This window comes from Nerophis ophidion, linkage group LG01, assembly GCF_033978795.1.
Source record: "Nerophis ophidion isolate RoL-2023_Sa linkage group LG01, RoL_Noph_v1.0, whole genome shotgun sequence".
NCBI classification, from domain to species: Eukaryota; Metazoa; Chordata; class Actinopteri; order Syngnathiformes; family Syngnathidae; genus Nerophis; species Nerophis ophidion.
This window is the reverse complement of record NC_084611.1, coordinates 3,190,543-3,209,659: the sequence shown is the minus strand read 5'-3', so window position 1 is coordinate 3,209,659 and position 19,117 is coordinate 3,190,543. Positions and strand designations below refer to the sequence as shown.

General features: G+C 44.8%; 1 protein-coding gene across 2 annotated transcripts in view; it reads left to right on the top strand.

Annotated features, from left to right (window-relative positions):
• The window catches only part of LOC133548992 (regulator of G-protein signaling 3-like), a 46,648-nt gene that overhangs the window by 16,322 nt on the left and 11,209 nt on the right, over positions 1–19,117 (top strand). For both annotated transcript variants that reach the window (XM_061893995.1, XM_061894004.1), the window contains 10 exons: positions 1,739–1,820; positions 1,903–2,008; positions 2,077–2,176; positions 2,350–2,565; positions 4,780–4,819; positions 4,884–5,116; positions 5,262–5,345; positions 5,408–5,519; positions 10,577–10,746; positions 10,823–11,210. In XM_061893995.1, the coding sequence (XP_061749979.1) occupies positions 1,739–1,820; positions 1,903–2,008; positions 2,077–2,176; positions 2,350–2,565; positions 4,780–4,819; positions 4,884–5,116; positions 5,262–5,345; positions 5,408–5,519; positions 10,577–10,746; positions 10,823–11,210 (1,531 nt within the window). The remainder of the gene's footprint in view (positions 1–1,738; positions 1,821–1,902; positions 2,009–2,076; positions 2,177–2,349; positions 2,566–4,779; positions 4,820–4,883; positions 5,117–5,261; positions 5,346–5,407; positions 5,520–10,576; positions 10,747–10,822; positions 11,211–19,117) is intronic.

Here is a 19,117-nt window from a genome sequence, read left to right as displayed (position 1 = left end):
TGTAATACGGTAGTCGTGATGTTGGCCCGTTCGGGGCTAATTGTGCTACGGTAACTGTAAACTCCCCAGTCCCTTTGGCTCCAGACGGAGACAATTTTTGTTATTTGGGTTCAAAATGGCTCTTTCAACATTCTGGTTTGCCTACCCCTGCGTTAGTGGAAAAGCGGCAAATGAGTGAAAGCGACAGAAATGTTGCCATGGAGACGAAGGGTTTTCTTATGTGCCTGGCTACAGTCGCAGGCCAAACATTGACGTCACTTGCGTGATGCAAGCAGAGAAACGATTTGTCGCTTTTCCACTAGACCCGCACGAGCTCTTCCTTCCTCCCTCGCTCGCCCGCCTGCTCGTTCTCTCGCTCTCGAGCGCTCTCTGTCACTGTGTGTGTGTCTCTCTCTCGCTCCCTCCCCCGGCACCGCAGTAAAAAGTTCGGGCCAGGGAGACCAGGGGCCCGTAGCTTCCGAAGCACTCCGCCGAAGAAACAAGAGACAATACAAAACTGTGGTGCACTGGACCCCAGAGCTGATACTCCGACAGAGAGTCGCTGGGCGAATCGGACCTGTAATACGGTAGTCGTGATGTTGGCCCGTTCGGGGCTAATTGTGCTACCGTAACTGTAAACCCCCCCCCCGACCCCCAACTACCTTTGGCTCCAGACAGAGACAAATTTTGTTATTTGGGTTCAAAATGGCTCTTTCAACGTTCTGGGTTGCCTACCCCTACGTTAGTGGAAAAGCGGCAAATGAGTGAAAGCGACAGAAACGTTGCCATGGAGACGAAGGGTTTTCTTATGTGCCTGGCTACAGTCGCAGGCCGAACATTGACGTCACTTGCGTGAGGCAAGCAGAGAGATGTTTTGTCGCTTTTCCACTAGACCCGCACGAGCTCTTCCTCCCTCCCTCGCTTGCCCGCCTACTCGTTCTCTCGCTCTCAAATGCTCTCTGTCCCTGTGTGTGTCTCTCTCTCGCTCCCTCCCCCGGCGCCACAGTAAAAAGTTCGGGCCAGGGAGACCAGGGGCCCGTAGCTTCCGAAGCACTCCGCCGAAGAAACGAGCGACGATACAAAACTGTGGTGCACTGGACCCCAGCGCTGATACTCCGACAGATAGTCGCTGGGCGAATCGGACGTGTAACACGGTAGTCGTGATGTTAACCCCGTTCGGGGCTAATTGTGCTACCGTAACTGTAAACCCCCCCCCGACCCCCAACTACCTTTGGCTCCAGACAGAGACAAATTTTGTTATTTGGGTTCAAAATGGCTCTTTCAACGTTCTGGGTTGCCTACCCCTACGTTAGTGGAAAAGCGGCAAATGAGTGAAAGCGACAGAAACGTTGCCATGGAGACAAGGGTTTTCGTATGTGCCTGGCTACAGTCGCACCGCGACACCTGTCCGTCAGTAATAACATTGGCTCACATTACTTAATTCTCATTTCGTTCATTTATATTTTGATTTTATTTTGTGTTGGAAATAAAAATAAATACATCACCCAGCCTCACCCAGACTCTGCATCCAGTGGCCCCCAGGTAAATTGACTTTGAGACCCCTGGTGTAGACAGAGCCTTGATGTTTTTATTTGAAAGGTTTCCCAATAGTGCGACATGACCAGGCTTTCCAAAGTCTGCATCTGAGGTCTTAGCTTCTCCATTGGAGGAGTACGAAACACAGCTAGCATGATGCCAGTAACTCAGTTTCAGCATTTTAAAAAAGAAGAGGGTACTGACCAGCAGTCGTCTCCCTCAGGTCAGCGTCATCCGAGGAAAGGACGGCTTCGGATTCACCATCTGCTGCGACAGTCCGGTGCAGGTTCAGTCTGTCGACCCGGGTGAGACCGCCGGGAAATTGAAACCCACGTTCGAAAAGTTTGTCCAAGTATTTCCTGTTCATTGGCTGTCCTTGCATCGCAGGAGGTCCCGCCCATCACTCCGGTCTCCGTCAGGGAGACGCGGTCCTGAAGCTCAATGGACTTCCTGTGGAGATCTGGACGTGCGGCGACCTTGCTCATGCTATCAGGTGACCCCGTTGTTCCATATGACTTTGTTCCCGTGGCATCAAACAACGTCTGTGTGTCCGTCCACCAGGAGTTGTCCCACTCAGATCATCCTGGTGGTGTGGAGAGGCTCACCTGAGACCAGGACGGGCTGTTGTGAGTCTTTGCACCGCCCACCGGCACCGAGCAAAGTGAGTCCCTTTACGCCCCTTTGCTTGAACTCGCACATCGAGGTAGTCATCGTCTTGTGCCGGTCGCAAGTCCCTAGCATGCTTTGAAGTGACCATGAGGTCCTCCCAGCCTGCTGAGTCAGCGTTCCAGGTGACTGGACGTGTGAACTTTGACCTCACTTTCCGTCTCTCAGACAACAAAGTTGCTGCATCAGCCCGCCCACAGCAAACATGGCCGCAAACGCCATCAGGGGTCAGTGGTGAGATCCAGTCTGGGGGTTCTGAGTTCTCTGTGGAGAGATTGCAAGGAAGACGAAGAACCTTGCACCTCCACGCTTCAGGGCACCTGTGTCACATCATCGCATGGCAACAATTACATCATCCTGTCCCCCGTTGGGCCCGAAGAACAGGTGAGTCTGAGGGCGGGGGGCCAGAAATAATCCACAAAGTCAAGAAAGTTGTATCAATACAGCCTTGTTTCGCGATGTGATGGCCCTTCTTGGACCTGAGACTGGGGAGGGGACACGCTTTGAGAGTGAAAGAGTAAAAGACAAGGTTGAGGTAGGAGAACAGAACTCTTGAACCTTGTGTCAGTAGTAAAAGACAGGGTTGAGGTAGGAGAATAGAACTCTTGAACTTTGTGTCAGTAGTAAAAGACAAGGTTGAGGTAGGAGAACAGAACTCTTGAACCTTGTGTCAGTAGTAAAAGTCAGGGTTGAGGTAGGAGAACAGAACTCTTGAACCTTGTGTCAGTAGTAAAAGACAGGGTTGAGGTAGGAGAATAGAACTCTTGAACTTTGTGTCAGTAGTAAAAGACAAGGTTGAGGTAGGAGAACAGAACTCTTGAACCTTGTGTCAGTAGTAAAAGACAGGGTTGAGGTAGGAGAACCGAACTCTTGAACTTTGTGTCAGTAGTAAAAGTCAAGGTTGAGGTAGAAGAACAGAACTCTTGAACCTTGTGTCAGTAGTAAAAAGCAGGGTTGAGGTAGGAGAACAGAACTCTTAAACCTTGTGTCAGTAGTAAAAGACAGGGTTGAGGTAGGAGAACAGAACTCTTGAACCTTGTGTCAGTAGTAAAAGACAGGGTTGAGGTAGGAGAACAGAACTCTTGAACTTTGTGTCAGTAGTAAAAGACAAGGTTGAGGTAGGAAAACATAACTCTTGAACCTTGTGTCAGTAGTAAAAGACAGGGTTGAGGTAGGAGAACAGAACTCTTGAACCTTGTGTCAGTAGTAAAAGATAGGGTTGAGGTAGGAGAACAGAACTCTTCAACCTTGTGTCAGTAGTAAAAGACAAGGTTGAGGTAGGAGAACAGAACTCTTGAACCTTGTGTCAGTAGTAAGAGACAGGGTTGAGGTAGGAGAACATAACTCTTGAACCTTGTGTCAGTAGTAAAATAGAGGGTTGAGGTAGGAGAACAGAACTCTTGAACCTTGTGTCAGTAGTAAAAGACAGGGTTGAGGTAGGAGAACAGAACTCTTGAACCTTGTTTCAGTAGTAAAAGACAAGGTTGAGGTAGGAGAACAGAACTCTTGAACCTTGTGTCAGTAGTAAAAGACAGGGTTGAGGTAGGAGAACAGAACTCTTGAACCTTGTGTCAGTAGTAAAAGACAAGGTTGAGGTAGGAGAACAGAACTCTTGAACCTTGTGTCAGTAGTAAAAGACAAGGTTGAGGTAGGAGAACAGAACTCTTGAACCCTGTGTCAGTAGTAAAAGACAAGGTTGAGGTAGGAGAACAGAACTCTTGAACCTTGTGTCAGTAGTAAAAGACAGGGTTGAGGTAGGAGAACAGAACTCTTAAACCTTGTGTCAGTAGTAAAAGACAAGGTTGAGGTAGGAGAAGAGGACTCTTGAACCTTGTGTCAGTAGTAAAAGACAAGGTTGAGGTAGGAGAACAGAACTCTTGAACCTTGTGTCAGTAGTAAAAGACAGGGTTGAGGTAGGAGAAGAGGACTCTTGAACCTTGTGTCAGTAGTAAAAGACAAGGTTGAGGTAGGAGAACAGAACTCTTGAACCTTGTGTCAGTAGTAAAAGACAGGGTTGAGGTAGGAGAAGAGGACTCTTGAACCTTGTGTCAGTAGTAAAAGACAGGGTTGAGGTAGGAGAAGAGGACTCTTGAACCTTGTGTCAGTAGTAAAAGACAAGGTTGAGGTAGGAGAACAGAACTCTTGAACCTTGTGTCAGTAGTAAAAGGCAGGGTTGAGGTAGGAGAAGAGGACTCTTGAACCTTGTGTCAGTAGTAAAAGACAGGGTTGAGGTAGGAGAACAGAACTCTTGAGCCTTGTCTCAGTAGTAAAAGACAGGGTTGAGGTAGGAGAACAGAACTCTTGAACCTTGTTTCAGTAGTAAAAGACAGGGTTGAGGTAGGAGAACAGAACTCTTGAACCTTGTGTCAGTACTAAAAGACAAGGTTGAGGTAGGAGAAGAGGACTTTTGAACCTTGTGTCAGTAGTAAAAAGCAGGGTTGAGGTAGGAGAACAGAACTCTTAAACCTTGTGTCAGTAGTAAGAGACAGGGTTGAGGTAGGAGAACAGAACAGAACTCTTGAACCTTGAGTGTCATTCTAGTACAAACTGAAAAGTAGAGTACGTCGCTGGCATGGAAACACGTGTGTTCTCTTTCAGCTCCTCCACACGGTTCCTGATGACAGAACCAGGACCATGGGTATGTCGCTTGGAACATTGTTTCATGTTTCGGTGAGAGAGTCACATCAGGTTCTTGTTGCCAGGACGTCTTTACCGGACTCACCCCAGGAGAGGTGTGAACCTCCTCAACGACCAACAAGATAGGTCGCTCGCCTGCCACACCCTCAGCTTGGCTCCTCCCACTTCCTCTGCCCAGCGTAACTATGGCAACTACCAGAACTGCACCATCCTCCAATCACACGTGCCCTCTTGCAACGGCCATGAATCCTACGACGCGCTGGCACCCAAAACCCTCATCTTCCCCGTCTTTGTGCAGGTCAGAACCAAGTGTCTAAGTACTCTAGAACCCAGACCACCCAAGCTCGGTCATTTGTTGCTAAACGGCCAAAGAGAGGAGCATCTTAAGTCCGAGACTTGGTCTCAGAACTTTTCGAGACCGGCTTGTGTTTGTGTTCCCGCAGCTTTTGGATCCGAGCCACTCCGACAGAACGCTGCAGATGTCCGAAGAACTGGTTCTGCACCAGGACCGCCAGCTGCCCCAGAAGGTCCGGCTGCCGCTGACAGATCTCGTGCGAAAAAACCGAGCGTTGACGTGTTCGTGTCCCAGGTGACGGTCTTGATCTACGACGATGTCTTGCTGGTCAGCAGAGAGGACGAGGCTGGACGTTGTTACGTTCTAAAGAACCCTCTCTACCTCAACACGCTGCAACTCCAAGAGGGTAAAGCTCACAATCACACCAAGTTGGACACTCAACAAAGATATCACCACATTTTCATGAAACCCTAATCCCAACCCAGGTCAAAAAGTGGGATAAAGTGTTTACAGTTTGGGGGAAATACAGACCATTTCTACTACGTTACCTGATGTTTACCTTCCAAGGCTCTACTTCTTTCTGTGTCTGTTCTAGGGTTGTACGGTATACCCACACTAGTATAGTACCGCGATACCAATGAATCATATTCGATACTATACCGCCTCTAAAAAGCACCAATTCCACCCCAACCCTTTTTTTAACGAGCATGACGGCACATCGTCATTAAATGACATTGCTGTTTTCTTACAAGCAGAGGAGCGTGTTCGGCAGTGCGCGCACACAGAGTACTTACAAGCAGACACAGTGTGTAGACAGAAAAGGGAGAATGGACCCAGTTTGATGTAAAAAGTCAAAATAAAGGTGAAGTTTTAACACTGAAACACTCTAAGGAAAAGATACTTTAAAACATGGCTGGCTAGCTAGCGGCTAACGTCCATCCACAGTGTTTTAGCTACTTCTAAATCACTAATCCTGGCCTCCATGTCAACAAATAAATGTATTATTATCAGTGGAGGAGGAGGAATATCCAAACATGCTTCACCACACACCGTAAGAGGATACAATAGCTCACCAGCGTCACAATGTAATCAAACACTACTGTAATGATACCAAGTACAAGAGCGTATCTAGTCGATACTACCATGATTGCATCGATATTTTTTATCGTCACAAAATCCTTTATCCTTTCTTTTAAAATTCATACTATGTTTATAAAGTCAGGAAATACATCCCTGGACACATGAGGACTTTGAATATGACCAATGTATGATCCTGTGACTACTTGGTATCGCATCGATACTGTCAGGTTCAAACACCGAACTATCTATTAAACAAGACGAGAAGCAAGGAATCAAACTGAGACAGGATTCAATTTAGCTCATGAGGAGAGCGCGTACAAAGTCGCCCCACGCTCTGAGGAAAAGGTTCCACGCCTCTTCCTTTATTTGGGCATTTCCTGGTTACATAGCTGCAGCTGCTTCTGAGGGGAGCAGTCATGAACAGCTGCTGCGCTGGGTCATAAACAGTTCAAACAAAAAATGTGCTTGGAGCGGTGTCAGGTTTGCCCCCTCTCTGCTTTGTAGATTTCAGATCATGATAAGGTCTTCCTGTGGCTGTCCAATAGATCAAAAGAAACCAACACTTCCACGTAGCATCCCGTCGCTAACAGTGGAGGTTTACAAGCTGTAGGCCTTTTGCTTGATCAGATCAAAGACAGCTTTTGTGTTCTCGCAGGGCAACCTGAACTTCTCTGTGAGCGCTTTGACTATCTAACAATAGAAATCTAATCCATTATTATTATTATTATTATAATTCTATCTAAGTATCTGTTTTTTATTAGATGGCAATAGACGCCAGTCCTGACGTGTGTGTAAAATTTGATGAGTTTTGAAGCATGTTAAGGGGGTCAAATTACAGATCGGCGTTTCTGGATGTTGTTGATAAATGGCTTTCACTTTGCATAGTAGGGCTTTAACTTGCACTTTGAAGCATTTTAAGGGGGTCAAATTACAGCTCAAAGAGGCAAAAATGAAATTTTTTAGGAAAATTTGCGCAGGGGTTTTTTGAAGGTGCGTAGAATCCAAACCGGAGCAGTAATCAAAACTCTTTCGAAAACTTTTAATTAAAAGGGTTCAAACTCTCTTCTGTGCGAGTTTGAACCCGAAAGGACAACCCGCTCAGAGAAGATAACGTTTGAAAAAAGGTGACGGGTGTTTACAAAACTTTTATTTTGAAGGGGTAATTTTTAACTTCCTGTTGATTTTTGCTGAAGGATGTTGATTATTAAAATGTAGGTCTAAGTGAGACCTACATAGAGGTTTTTGTTTCAGGTCTCTCTGACGTTCTTACCGGAAGTTACAAGCACTTTTGTCTGTGTTTTCTTCCTAGCAGCAGTTTTTTCTGTGTTTCATGCAAAAATTGTGCTACAGCGCAATTTTGAGTTTTGTGGTTTGGTTTTTTCATTAGATCACAATTTTTGCCAGTCCTGATGTCTGCCAAGTTTGGTGAGTTTTGAAGCATTTTAAGGGGGTCAAATTACAGTTCAAAGAGGCAAAAATTGCATTTTTTGCTCAAATTTTGTATTGAAGGGGTTTTTGCCAACTTTCTGTAGATTTTTGCCCCAAAAGGTAAAATTATGAAATGTAGGTCTAAGTCAGTTCTACGTATAAATTTTTGTTTCATGTCTCTACGACATTGTTAACGGAAGTTACAAGCAGTCTTTTTTTTTTTAGTTTTAGGGGGCGCTAGCGCGCAATTTTCGTTTTTGGGGTTTGGTTGTTTAATAAGTTTGGAAAGTTTGCTGTACCAACATGTGTGTCAAATTTGGTGAGTTTGGAAGCATGTTAATGTCTATTATTAAAATGTAGGTCTAAGTGAGACCTACATATAAGTTTTTGTTTCATGTCTTTCCGACATTCCTACGGAAAGTTACAAGCAGTTTTGTCTTAGTTTTCTTCTTAGGGGCAGTTTTTTCTGTGTTTTATTCAAAAATTGCGCTAGAGCGCGTTTTTGAGTTTTGGGTTTTTTTTTTTCATGAGAGCGTAAATTTTGCCAGTCCTGATATCTGCCAAGTTTGGTGAGTTTTGAAGCATTTTAAGGGGGTCAAATTACAGCTCAAAGAGGCAAAAATTGCATTTTTTGCAAACATTTTGCTTTGAAGGGGTTTTTGCCAACTTCCTGTTGATTTTAGGTATAAAAGTTCCTAATGGGGAATCTAGGTCTAAGTCAGACCTACATAGAGGTTTTTGTTTCATGTATCTACGACATTCCCAACGGAAGTTACAAGCAGTCTGTTTTTTGTGTCTTTTTAGGGGGCGCTAGAGAGCAATTTTCATTTTTGGGGTTTGGTTGCTTAATAAGTTTGGAAGGTTTGCCACACCGACATGTGTGTCAAATTTGGTGAGTTTGGAAGCATGTTAATGTCTATTATTAAAATGTAGGTCTAAGTAAGACCTACATATAAGTTTTTGTTTCATGTCTTTCCGGCATTCCTAGGGAAAGTTACAAGCAGTTTTGTCTTAGTTTTCTTCTTATGAGCAGTTTTTTCTGTGTTTTATTAAAAAATTGCGCTAGAGCGCCTTTTTGAGTTTTGGATTTGTTTTTTTTCATGAGAGCGCAAATTTTGCCAGTCCTGATGTCTGCCAAGTTTGGTGAGTTTTGAAGCATTTTAAGGGGGTCAAATTACAGCTCAAAGAGGCAAAAATAGCATTTTTTGCAAAAATTTTGCTTTGAAGGGGTTTTTGCCAACTTCCTGTTGATTTTAGGTATAAAAGTTTCTAATGAGGAATCTAGGTCTAAGTCAGACCTACATAGAGGTTTTTGTTTCATGTCTCTACGACATTCCTAACGGAAGTTACAAGCAGTCTGTTTTTTGTGTCTTTTTAGGGGGCGCTAGCGCGCAATTTTCATTTTTGGGGTTTGGTTGCTTAAAAGGTTTGGAAGGTTTGCCACACCGACATGTGTGTCAAATTTGGTGAGTTTTGAAGCATGTTAAGGGGGTCAAATTACAGCGCATAGGTGCGCAATAATAATAATAAAGAATAATAAAACACAGCAGTTTCAATAGGGTCCTAGGCCCATGGCAAAGGACTCCTGTGGAGTCCTTTGCCATGGGCCTAGGACCCTAATAATGGATTAGATTTATATCGCGCTTTTCTATTATTAGATACTCAAAGCGCTCACAGAGAAGTGGGAACCCATTATTCATTCACACCTGGTGGTGGTAAGCTACATGTGTAGCCACAGCTGCCCTGGGGTAGACTGACGGAAGCGTGGCTGCCAGTTTACGCCTACGGCCCCTCCGACCATTCATTCATCATTCATTCACCAGTGTGAGCGGCACCAGAGGCAAGGGTGAAGTGTCCTGCCCAAGGACACAACGGCAGGCATTTGGATGTCCATAGGTGGGAAGCGAACCTGCAACCCTCAGGTTTGTGGCACGGCCGCTCTACCCAATACGCCATGCCGCCCCACTCCAGGCACTTTTTCTTTGAACTGTTTTGTAACCAAAGGCAGCGGCTGTTTATGACCCCCCTCCCTTTAAAAACAGCTGTTGCCTTGTAATCAGGGAAAGCCCAAATAAAAGAAGAGGCGTGCGATCTTTGGTCAGAGCGTGGTGGGGAACTGTACAAAGAGTACAGCCCAGATGTTTCTCCTCAATGAGCTAAATTGAATTATCCATCCATCTTCTTCTTCCGCATATCCGAGGTCGGATCGCGGGGGCAGCAGCCTAAGCAGGGAAACCCAGACTTCCCTCTCCCCAGCCACTTCGTCTAGCTCTTCCCGGGGGATCCCGAGGCGTTCCCAGGCCAGCCGGGAGACATAGTCTTCCCAACGTGTCCTGGGTCTTCCCCGTGGCCTCCTACCGGTTGGACGTGCCCTAAACACCTCCCTAGGGAGGCGTTCGGGTGGCATCCTGACCAGATGCCCGAACCACCTCATCTGGCTCCTCTCCATGTGGAGGAGCAGCGGCTTTACTTTGAGTTCCTCCCGGATGGCAGAGCTTCTCACCCTATCTCTAAGGGAGAGACCCAAACTCATTTGGGCCGCTTGTACCCGTGATCTTATCCTTTCGGTCATGACCCAAAGCTCATGACCATAGGTGAGGATGGGAACGTAGATCGAGCGGTAAATTGAGAGCTTTGCCTTCCGGCTCAGCTCCTTCTTCACCACAACGGATCGGTACAACGTCCGCATTACTGAAGACGCCGCACCGATCCGCCTGTCGATCTCACCATCCACTCGTGAACAAGACTCCGAGGTACTTGAACTCCTCCACTTGGGGCAGGGTCTCCTCCCCAACCCGGAGATGGCACTCCACCCTTTTCCGGGCGAGAACCATTGGAGAAATTGAATGATGTCTCGGTTGAATTCCTTGCTTCTTGTCTGTTTAATAGATGTCATCAGCGTTTGAACCTGTTGTGGTTGTCCTCCTTCTCGGTCTCACACGTACTTTGTCGCAGTGGCGTCGGCGCCTCGTCACATCTACTTCCTGCAGAGCGCCGCCAAGCGGTGGCGATGTGTCTTCAGCCTGGAGGCCTTCAGCATTGAGCAGAAGCTGCGAGTCAGTCTCTGTCTCCATGGCAGCATCCGACAGCAGCTGGTCGCCATGGAGACGGCGCACAGCCGGCAGGTAGTTGTCCTCCCTACTTGACAACCTTCCTCTCCAAACTTTGTTAATCATCAGCTTCTTTCTTTCTCCTGCCTAGTTGTCAGACCTCCCCTCCTATCCTGACTCCTTTCCTGACTCCTCTACAGATCCTCGCCTCCTTCATCCGTCTCCCCCCTTCCCCCCCCTGAAACTCAGCCCCCCGCCCGCCTTCTCCCCCCCCACTACAGTTTTACCCGTCTTCCCCAAGCTCCTCCCCCTTTCTCTTCCCTCCCCTGTCTGGAAGGAGAGAGGAAGAGGAAGGGAGGAGGATGAGGAGCGCCAGCAGGGGGAGGGGGAGAGCGCCTCCGAAACGTCAGAAACTGTAGGGGGGCGGGGCTTACTTCGTCCTCACCCAGCCCATTTCGCAGAGAAGGCAGAGAGGCGCAAAGGAGTGGAGGAGAGAAGGCGCGCTGCAGAGGATTTGAGGACCGCCTCCAGGCCGGCAGGTCAGCCTGAGACATGACCCGAGCCCTTATAGTCCTGGTCAAAAGTTTACATACACTTGTGAAGGCTTTCTTTCATCTTAGACTTAGACTTAGACTTAGACTTAGACTTAGACTTAGACTTAGACTTAGACGACATCACACGGACAAAGATAAGACCTTCCGGAGGAAAGTTCTATGGTCAGATGAAACAAAAATGGAACAGTTTGGCCACAATACCCAGCTAAGGTGAGGCCTTTATTCCCAGGAACACCACACCTACCGTCAAGCATGGTGGTGGTGGTATTACGCTAGACTTAGACGACATCACACGGAAAAAGATAAGACCTTCCGGAGGAAAGTTCTATGGTCAGATGAAACAAAAATGGAACATTTTGGCCACAATACCCAGCTAAGGTGAGGCCTTTATTCCCAGGAACACCACACCTACCGTCAAGCATGGTGGTGGTGGTATTACGCTAGACTTAGACGACATCACACGGACAAAGATAAGACCTTCCGGAGGAAAGTTCTATGGTCAGATGAAACAAAAATGGAACATTTTGGCCACAATACCCAGCTAAGGTGAGGCCTTTATTCCCAGGAACACCACACCTACCGTCAAGCATGGTGGTGGTGGTATTACGCTAGACTTAGACGACATCACACGGACAAAGATAAGACCTTCCGGAGGAAAGTTCTATGGTCAGATGAAACAAAAATGGAACATTTTGGCCACAATACCCAGCTAAGGTGAGGCCTTTATTCCCAGGAACACCACACCTACCGTCAAGCATGGTGGTGGTGGTATTACGCTAGACTTAGACGACATCACACGGACAAAGATAAGACCTTCCGGATGAAAGTTCTATGGTCAGATGAAACAAAAATGGAACATTTTGGCCACAATACCCAGCTAAGGTGAGGCCTTTATTCCCAGGAACACCACACCTACCGTCAAGCATGGTGGTGGTGGTATTACGCTAGACTTAGACGACATCACACGGACAAAGATAAGACCTTCCGGAGGAAAGTTCTATGGTCAGATGAAACAAAAATGGAACAGTTTGGCCACAATACCCAGCTAAGGTGAGGCCTTTATTCCCAGGAACACCACACCTACCGTCAAGCATGGTGGTGGTGGTATTACGCTAGACTTAGACGACATCACACGGACAAAGATAAGACCTTCCGGAGGAAAGTTCTATGGTCAGATGAAACAAAAATGGAACATTTTGGCCACAATACCCAGCTAAGGTGAGGCCTTTATTCCCAGGAACACCACACCTACCGTCAAGCATGGTGGTGGTGGTATTACGCTAGACTTAGACGACATCACACGGACAAAGATAAGACCTTCCGGAGGAACGTTCTATGGTCAGATGAAACAAAAATGGAACAGTTTGGCCACAATACCCAGCTAAGGTGAGGCCTTTAATCCCAGGACCACCACACCTACCGTCAAGCATGGTGGTGGTGGTATTACGCTAGACTTAGACGACATCACACGGACAAAGATAAGACCTTCCGGAGGAAAGTTCTATGGTCAGATGAAACAAAAATGGAACAGTTTGGCCACAATACCCAGCTAAGGTGAGGCCTTTATTCCCAGGAACACCACACCTACCGTCAAGCATGGTGGTGGTGGTATTACGCTAGACTTAGACGACATCACACGGACAAAGATAAGACCTTCCGGAGGAAAGTTCTATGGTCAGATGAAACAAAAATGGAACATTTTGGCCACAATACCCAGCTAAGGTGAGGCCTTTATTCCCAGGAACACCACACCTACCGTCAAGCATGGTGGTGGTGGTATTACGCTAGACTTAGACGACATCACACGGACAAAGATAAGACCTTCCGGAGGAAAGTTCTATGGTCAGATGAAACAAAAATGGAACAGTTTGGCCACAATACCCAGCTAAGGATAGGCCTTTAATCCCAGGAACACCACACCTACCGTCAAGCATGGTGGTGGTGGTATTACGCTAGACTTAGACGACATCACACGGACAAAGATAAGACCTTCCGGAGGAAAGTTCTATGGTCAGATGAAACAAAAATGGAACATTTTGGCCACAATACCCAGCTAAGGTGAGGCCTTTATTCCCAGGAACACCACACCTACCGTCAAGCATGGTGGTGGTGGTATTACGCTAGACTTAGACGACATCACACGGACAAAGATAAGACCTTCCGGAGGAAAGTTCTATGGTCAGATGAAACAAAAATGGAACATTTTGGCCACAATACCCAGCTAAGGTGAGGCCTTTATTCCCAGGAACACCACACCTACCGTCAAGCATGGTGGTGGTGGTATTACGCTAGACTTAGACGACATCACACGGACAAAGATAAGACCTTCCGGAGGAAAGTTCTATGGTCAGATGAAACAAAAATGGAACAGTTTGGCCACAATACCCAGCTAAGGTGAGGCCTTTAATCCCAGGAACATCATACCTACCGTCAAGCATGATGGTGGTGGTATTACGCTAGACTTAGACGACATCACACGGACAAAGATAAGACCTTCCGGAGGAAAGTTCTATGGTCAGATGAAACAAAAATGGAACATTTTGGCCACAATACCCAGCTAAGGTGAGGCCTTTATTCCCAGGAACACCACACCTACCGTCAAGCATGGTGGTGGTGGTATTACGCTAGACTTAGACGACATCACATGGACAAAGATAAGACCTTCCGGAGGAAAGTTCTATGGTCAGATGAAACAAAAATGGAACATTTTGGCCACAATACCCAGCTAAGGTGAGGCCTTTATTCCCAGGAACACCACACCTACCGTCAAGCATGGTGGTGGTGGTATTACGCTAGACTTAGACGACATCACACGGACAAAGATAAGACCTTCCGGAGGAAAGTTCTATGGTCAGATGAAACAAAAATGGAACAGTTTGGCCACAATACCCAGCTAAGGTGAGGCCTTTATTCCCAGGAACACCACACCTACCGTCAAGCATGGTGGTGGTGGTATTACGCTAGACTTAGACGACATCACACGGACAAAGATAAGACCTTCCGGAGGAAAGTTCTATGGTCAGATGAAACAAAAATGGAACATTTTGGCCACAATACCCAGCTAAGGTGAGGCCTTTAATCCCAGGACCACCACACCTACCGTCAAGCATGATGGTGGTAGTATTACGCTAGACTTAGACGACATCACACGGACAAAGATAAGACCTTCCGGAGGAAAGTTCTATGGTCAGATGAAACAAAAATGGAACATTTTGGCCACAATACCCAGCTAAGGTGAGGCCTTTATTCCCAGGAACACCACACCTACCGTCAAGCATGGTGGTGGTGGTATTACGCTAGACTTAGATGACATCACACGGACAAAGATAAGACCTTCCGGAGGAAAGTTCTATGGTCAGATGAAACAAAAATGGAACATTTTGGCCACAATACCCAGCTAAGGTGAGGCCTTTATTCCCAGGAACACCACACCTACCGTCAAGCATGGTGGTGGTGGTATTACGCTAGACTTAGACGACATCACACGGACAAAGATAAGACCTTCCGGAGGAAAGTTCTATGGTCAGATGAAACAAAAATTGAACATTTTGGCCACAATACCCAGCTAAGGATAGGCCTTTAATCCCAGGACCACCACACCTACCGTCAAGCATGGTGGTGGTAGTATTACGCTCTGGGCCTGTTTTGCTGCCAATGGAACTGCTGCTTTAGATGGGACAATAAAAAAAGGAGGATTTGCTCCAAATTCTTCAAGACAAGCTGAAAACCATCAGCCCAGAAGTTGGGTCTGGGGCACAGTTGGGAGTTCCGACAGGACAATGACCCCAAACACACCTCAAAAGTGGTAAAGGAATGGCTAAATCAGGCTAGAATGAAGGTTTTAGAACGGCCTTCCCAAAGTCCTGAGAGGACAATGCTGAAGAAACAAGTCCAGGTCAGAAAAGCAACACATTTAGCTGAATTGCAGCAATTTTGTGGTGAAAAATGTAAACAGAAGCTTGTGGATGGCTAGCAAAAGCACCTTATTGCAGGTAAACTTGCCAAACAAATATTAACATTGCTGTACGTATACTTTTGACATTTTCAGTAGAGCCAGAATAAATTCATAAAAGAAGAAAACTTCATGAATGTTTGTTCACTAAATCACTACATCACAGAAAAATACGAGTTGTAGAAATGATTGGGAAGTCCATGATGTTCTTGACAGGTGTACGTATACTTTTGACCACCACTCTATATTTGTGTCTTCATTTTGAGGTTGCCGAGGTTTTTTAGCAGGGAACATGTCATGTTTATAAATGACTACCCACAATGCTCGGGTTCTTGGAATTTCATAAAGAACCACATTCATGACTGGGAACATCCTTTAGAACCACAAACATGACCTGGAACATCCCTCACATACAACCACATATAGAATAACGCTTTAGAACTTCATGCAAGACCTGGAACACCCTTTAGAACTCCACATTTGACTTGAAACATCAATGAAAACTCCAACTATGAACTAGAATATCCTTTAAAACCTAATACTTTTCTTGGCATTTCATAAAGAACCACATTCATGACTGGGAACATCCTTTGGAACCACAAACATGACCTAGAACATCCCTCATATACAACCACATATAGAACAACCCTTTAGAACTTCATGCATGACCTGGAACACCCTTCAGAACTCCACATTGGACTTGAAACATCAATGAGAACTCCAACTATGAACTAGAATATCCTTTAAAACCTTATACATTTCTTGGAATTTCATAAAGAACCACATGCATGACTGGAAACATCCTTTAGAACCACAAAAGTGACCTAGAACATCCCTCGTATACAACCACATGTAGATCTAATTGGAGCGCAGGAATGTACATCCTTACTCTTTTCCTGAGCTCACAATCTGCCTGTACGACCTCCAAATGAAGGAACTAGAACAGGGGTAGGGAACCTGTGGCTCTCGAGCCAAATGTGGTTCTTTTGGGCAATGAGAACTCCAAATATGAACTACAATATCCTTTAAAACCTAATACTTTTCTTGGAATTTCATAAAGAACCACATTTATGACTGGAAACATCCTTTAGAACCACAAACATGACCCGGAACACCCTTTAGAACTCCACATTTGACTTGAAACCTCAATGAGAACTCTACTATGAACTAGAATATCCTTTAAAACCTTATGCATTCCTTGGAATTTCATAAAGAACCACATTCATGACTGGGAACATCCTTTAGAACCACAAACATGACCTAGAACGTCCCTCGTATACAACCACATTTAGAGCAACCCTTTAGAACTTCATGCAAGACCTGGAACACCCTTCAGAACTCCACATTTGACTTGAAACATCAATGAGAACTCCAACCATGAACTAGAATATCCTTTAAAACCTAATACATTTCTTGGAATTTCATAAAGAACCACATTCATGACTGGGAACATCCTTTAGAACCACAAACATGATCTGGAACATCTCTCGCATACAACCACATATAGAACAACCCTTTAGAACTTCATGCAAGACCTGGAACACCCTTTAGAACTCCACATTTGACTTGAAACATCAATGAGAACTCCAACTATGAACTAGAATATCCTTTAAAACCTAATACTTTCCTTGGAATTTCATAAAGAACCACATTCATGACTGGGAACATCCTTTAGAACCACAAACATGACCTAGAACATCCCTCACATACAACCACATATAGAACAACCCATTAGAACTTCATGCATGACCTGGAACACCCTTTAGAACTCCACATTTGACTTGAAACATCAATGAGAACTCCAACTATGAACTAGAATATCCTTTAAAACCTTATACATTTCTTGGAATTTCATAAAGAACCACATTCATAACTGGGAACATCCTTTAGAACCACAAACATGACCTAGAACGTCCCTCATATACAACCACATATAGGGCAACCCTTTAGAACTTCATGCATGACCTGGAACACCCTTTAGAACTCCACATTTGACTTGAAACATCAATGAAAACTCCAAATATGAACTAGAATATCCTTTAAAACCTAATACTTTCCTTGGAATTTCATAAAGAACCACATTCATGACTGGGAACATCCTTTAGAACCACAAACATGACCTAGAACGTCCCTCGTATACAACCACATTTAGAGCAACCCTTTAGAACTTCATGCAAGACCTGGAACACCCTTCAGAACTCCACATTTGACTTGAAACATCAATGACAATTCCAAATATGAACTAGAATATCCTTTAGAACCTTATACATTTCTTGGAATTTCATAAAGAACCACATTCATGACTGGGAACATCCTTTAGAACCACAAACATGACCTGGAACATCCCTCACATACAACCACATATAGAACAACCCATTAGAACTTCGTGCAAGACCTGGAACACCCTGTATAACTTCACATTTGACTTGAAACATCAATGAGAACTCCAACTATGAACTAGAATATCCTTTAAAACCTAATACTTTCCTTGGAATTTCATAAATAACCACATTCATGACTGGAAACATCCTTTAGAACCACAAACATGACCTACAACATCCCTCACATACAACCACATATAGAACAACCCATTAGAACTTCATGCAAGACTTGGAACACCCTTTAGAACTCCACATTTGACATCAAACATCAATGAGAATTCCAAATATGAACTAAAATATCCTTTAGAACCTTATACATTTCTTGGAATTTCATAAAGAACCACATTCATAACTGGGAACATCCTTTAGAACCACAAACATGACCTGGAACATCCCTCACATACAACCACATATAGAACAACCCATTAGAACTTCATGCAAGACCTGGAACACCCTTTAGAACTCCACATTTGACTTGAAACATCAATGAGAACTCCAACTATGAACTAGAATATCCTTTAAAACCTAATACTTTCCTTGGAATTTCATAAAGAACCACATTCATGACTGGAAACATCCTTTAGAACCACAAACATGACCTACAACATCCCTCATATACAACCACATATAAAGCAACCCTTTAGAACTTCATGCAAGACCTGGAACACCCTTTAGAACTCCACATTTGACTTGAAACATCAATGAGAACTCCAACTATGAACTAGAATATCCTTTAAAACCTTATACATTTCTTGGAATTTCATAAAGAACCGCATGCATGACTGGGAACATACATTAGAACCACAAACATGACCTGGAACATCCCTCATATACAACCACATATAGAACAACCCTTTAGAACTTCATGCATGACTTGGAACATCATTTAGAACCTTATACACAACCACAACAAACTGGAATCTCATTCAGAACCACACAGACGTAAGTGTGGACATCCTTTAGAACTCCACATTTGACTTGAAACATCAATGACAATTCCAAATATGAACTAGAATATCCTTTAGAACCTTATACATTTCTTGGAATTTCATACAGAACCGCATGCATGACTGGGAACATACATTAGAACCACAAACATGACCTGGAACATCCCTCACATACAACCACATATAGAACAACCCTTTAGAACTTCATGCAAGACCTGGAACATCATTTAGAACTCCACATTTGACTTGAAACATCAATGAGAACTCCAACTATGAACTAGAATATCCTTTAAAACCTTATACATTTCTTGGAATTTCATAAAGAACCACATGCATGACTGGAAACATCCTTTAGAACCCCAAACGTGACCTAGAACATCCCTCATATACAACCACATATAGAATAACACTTTAGAACTTCAAGAATGACCTCGTTACATCATTTAGAACCTTATACACAACCACAACAAACTGGGATCTCATTCAGAACCACATACACCTAAGTGTGGACATCCTTTAGAATAGTATACACAACCTGGAACATCCTTTAGAACACCACACATGACCTGGAACACCCTTCAGAACTCCACATTTGACTTGAAACATCAATGA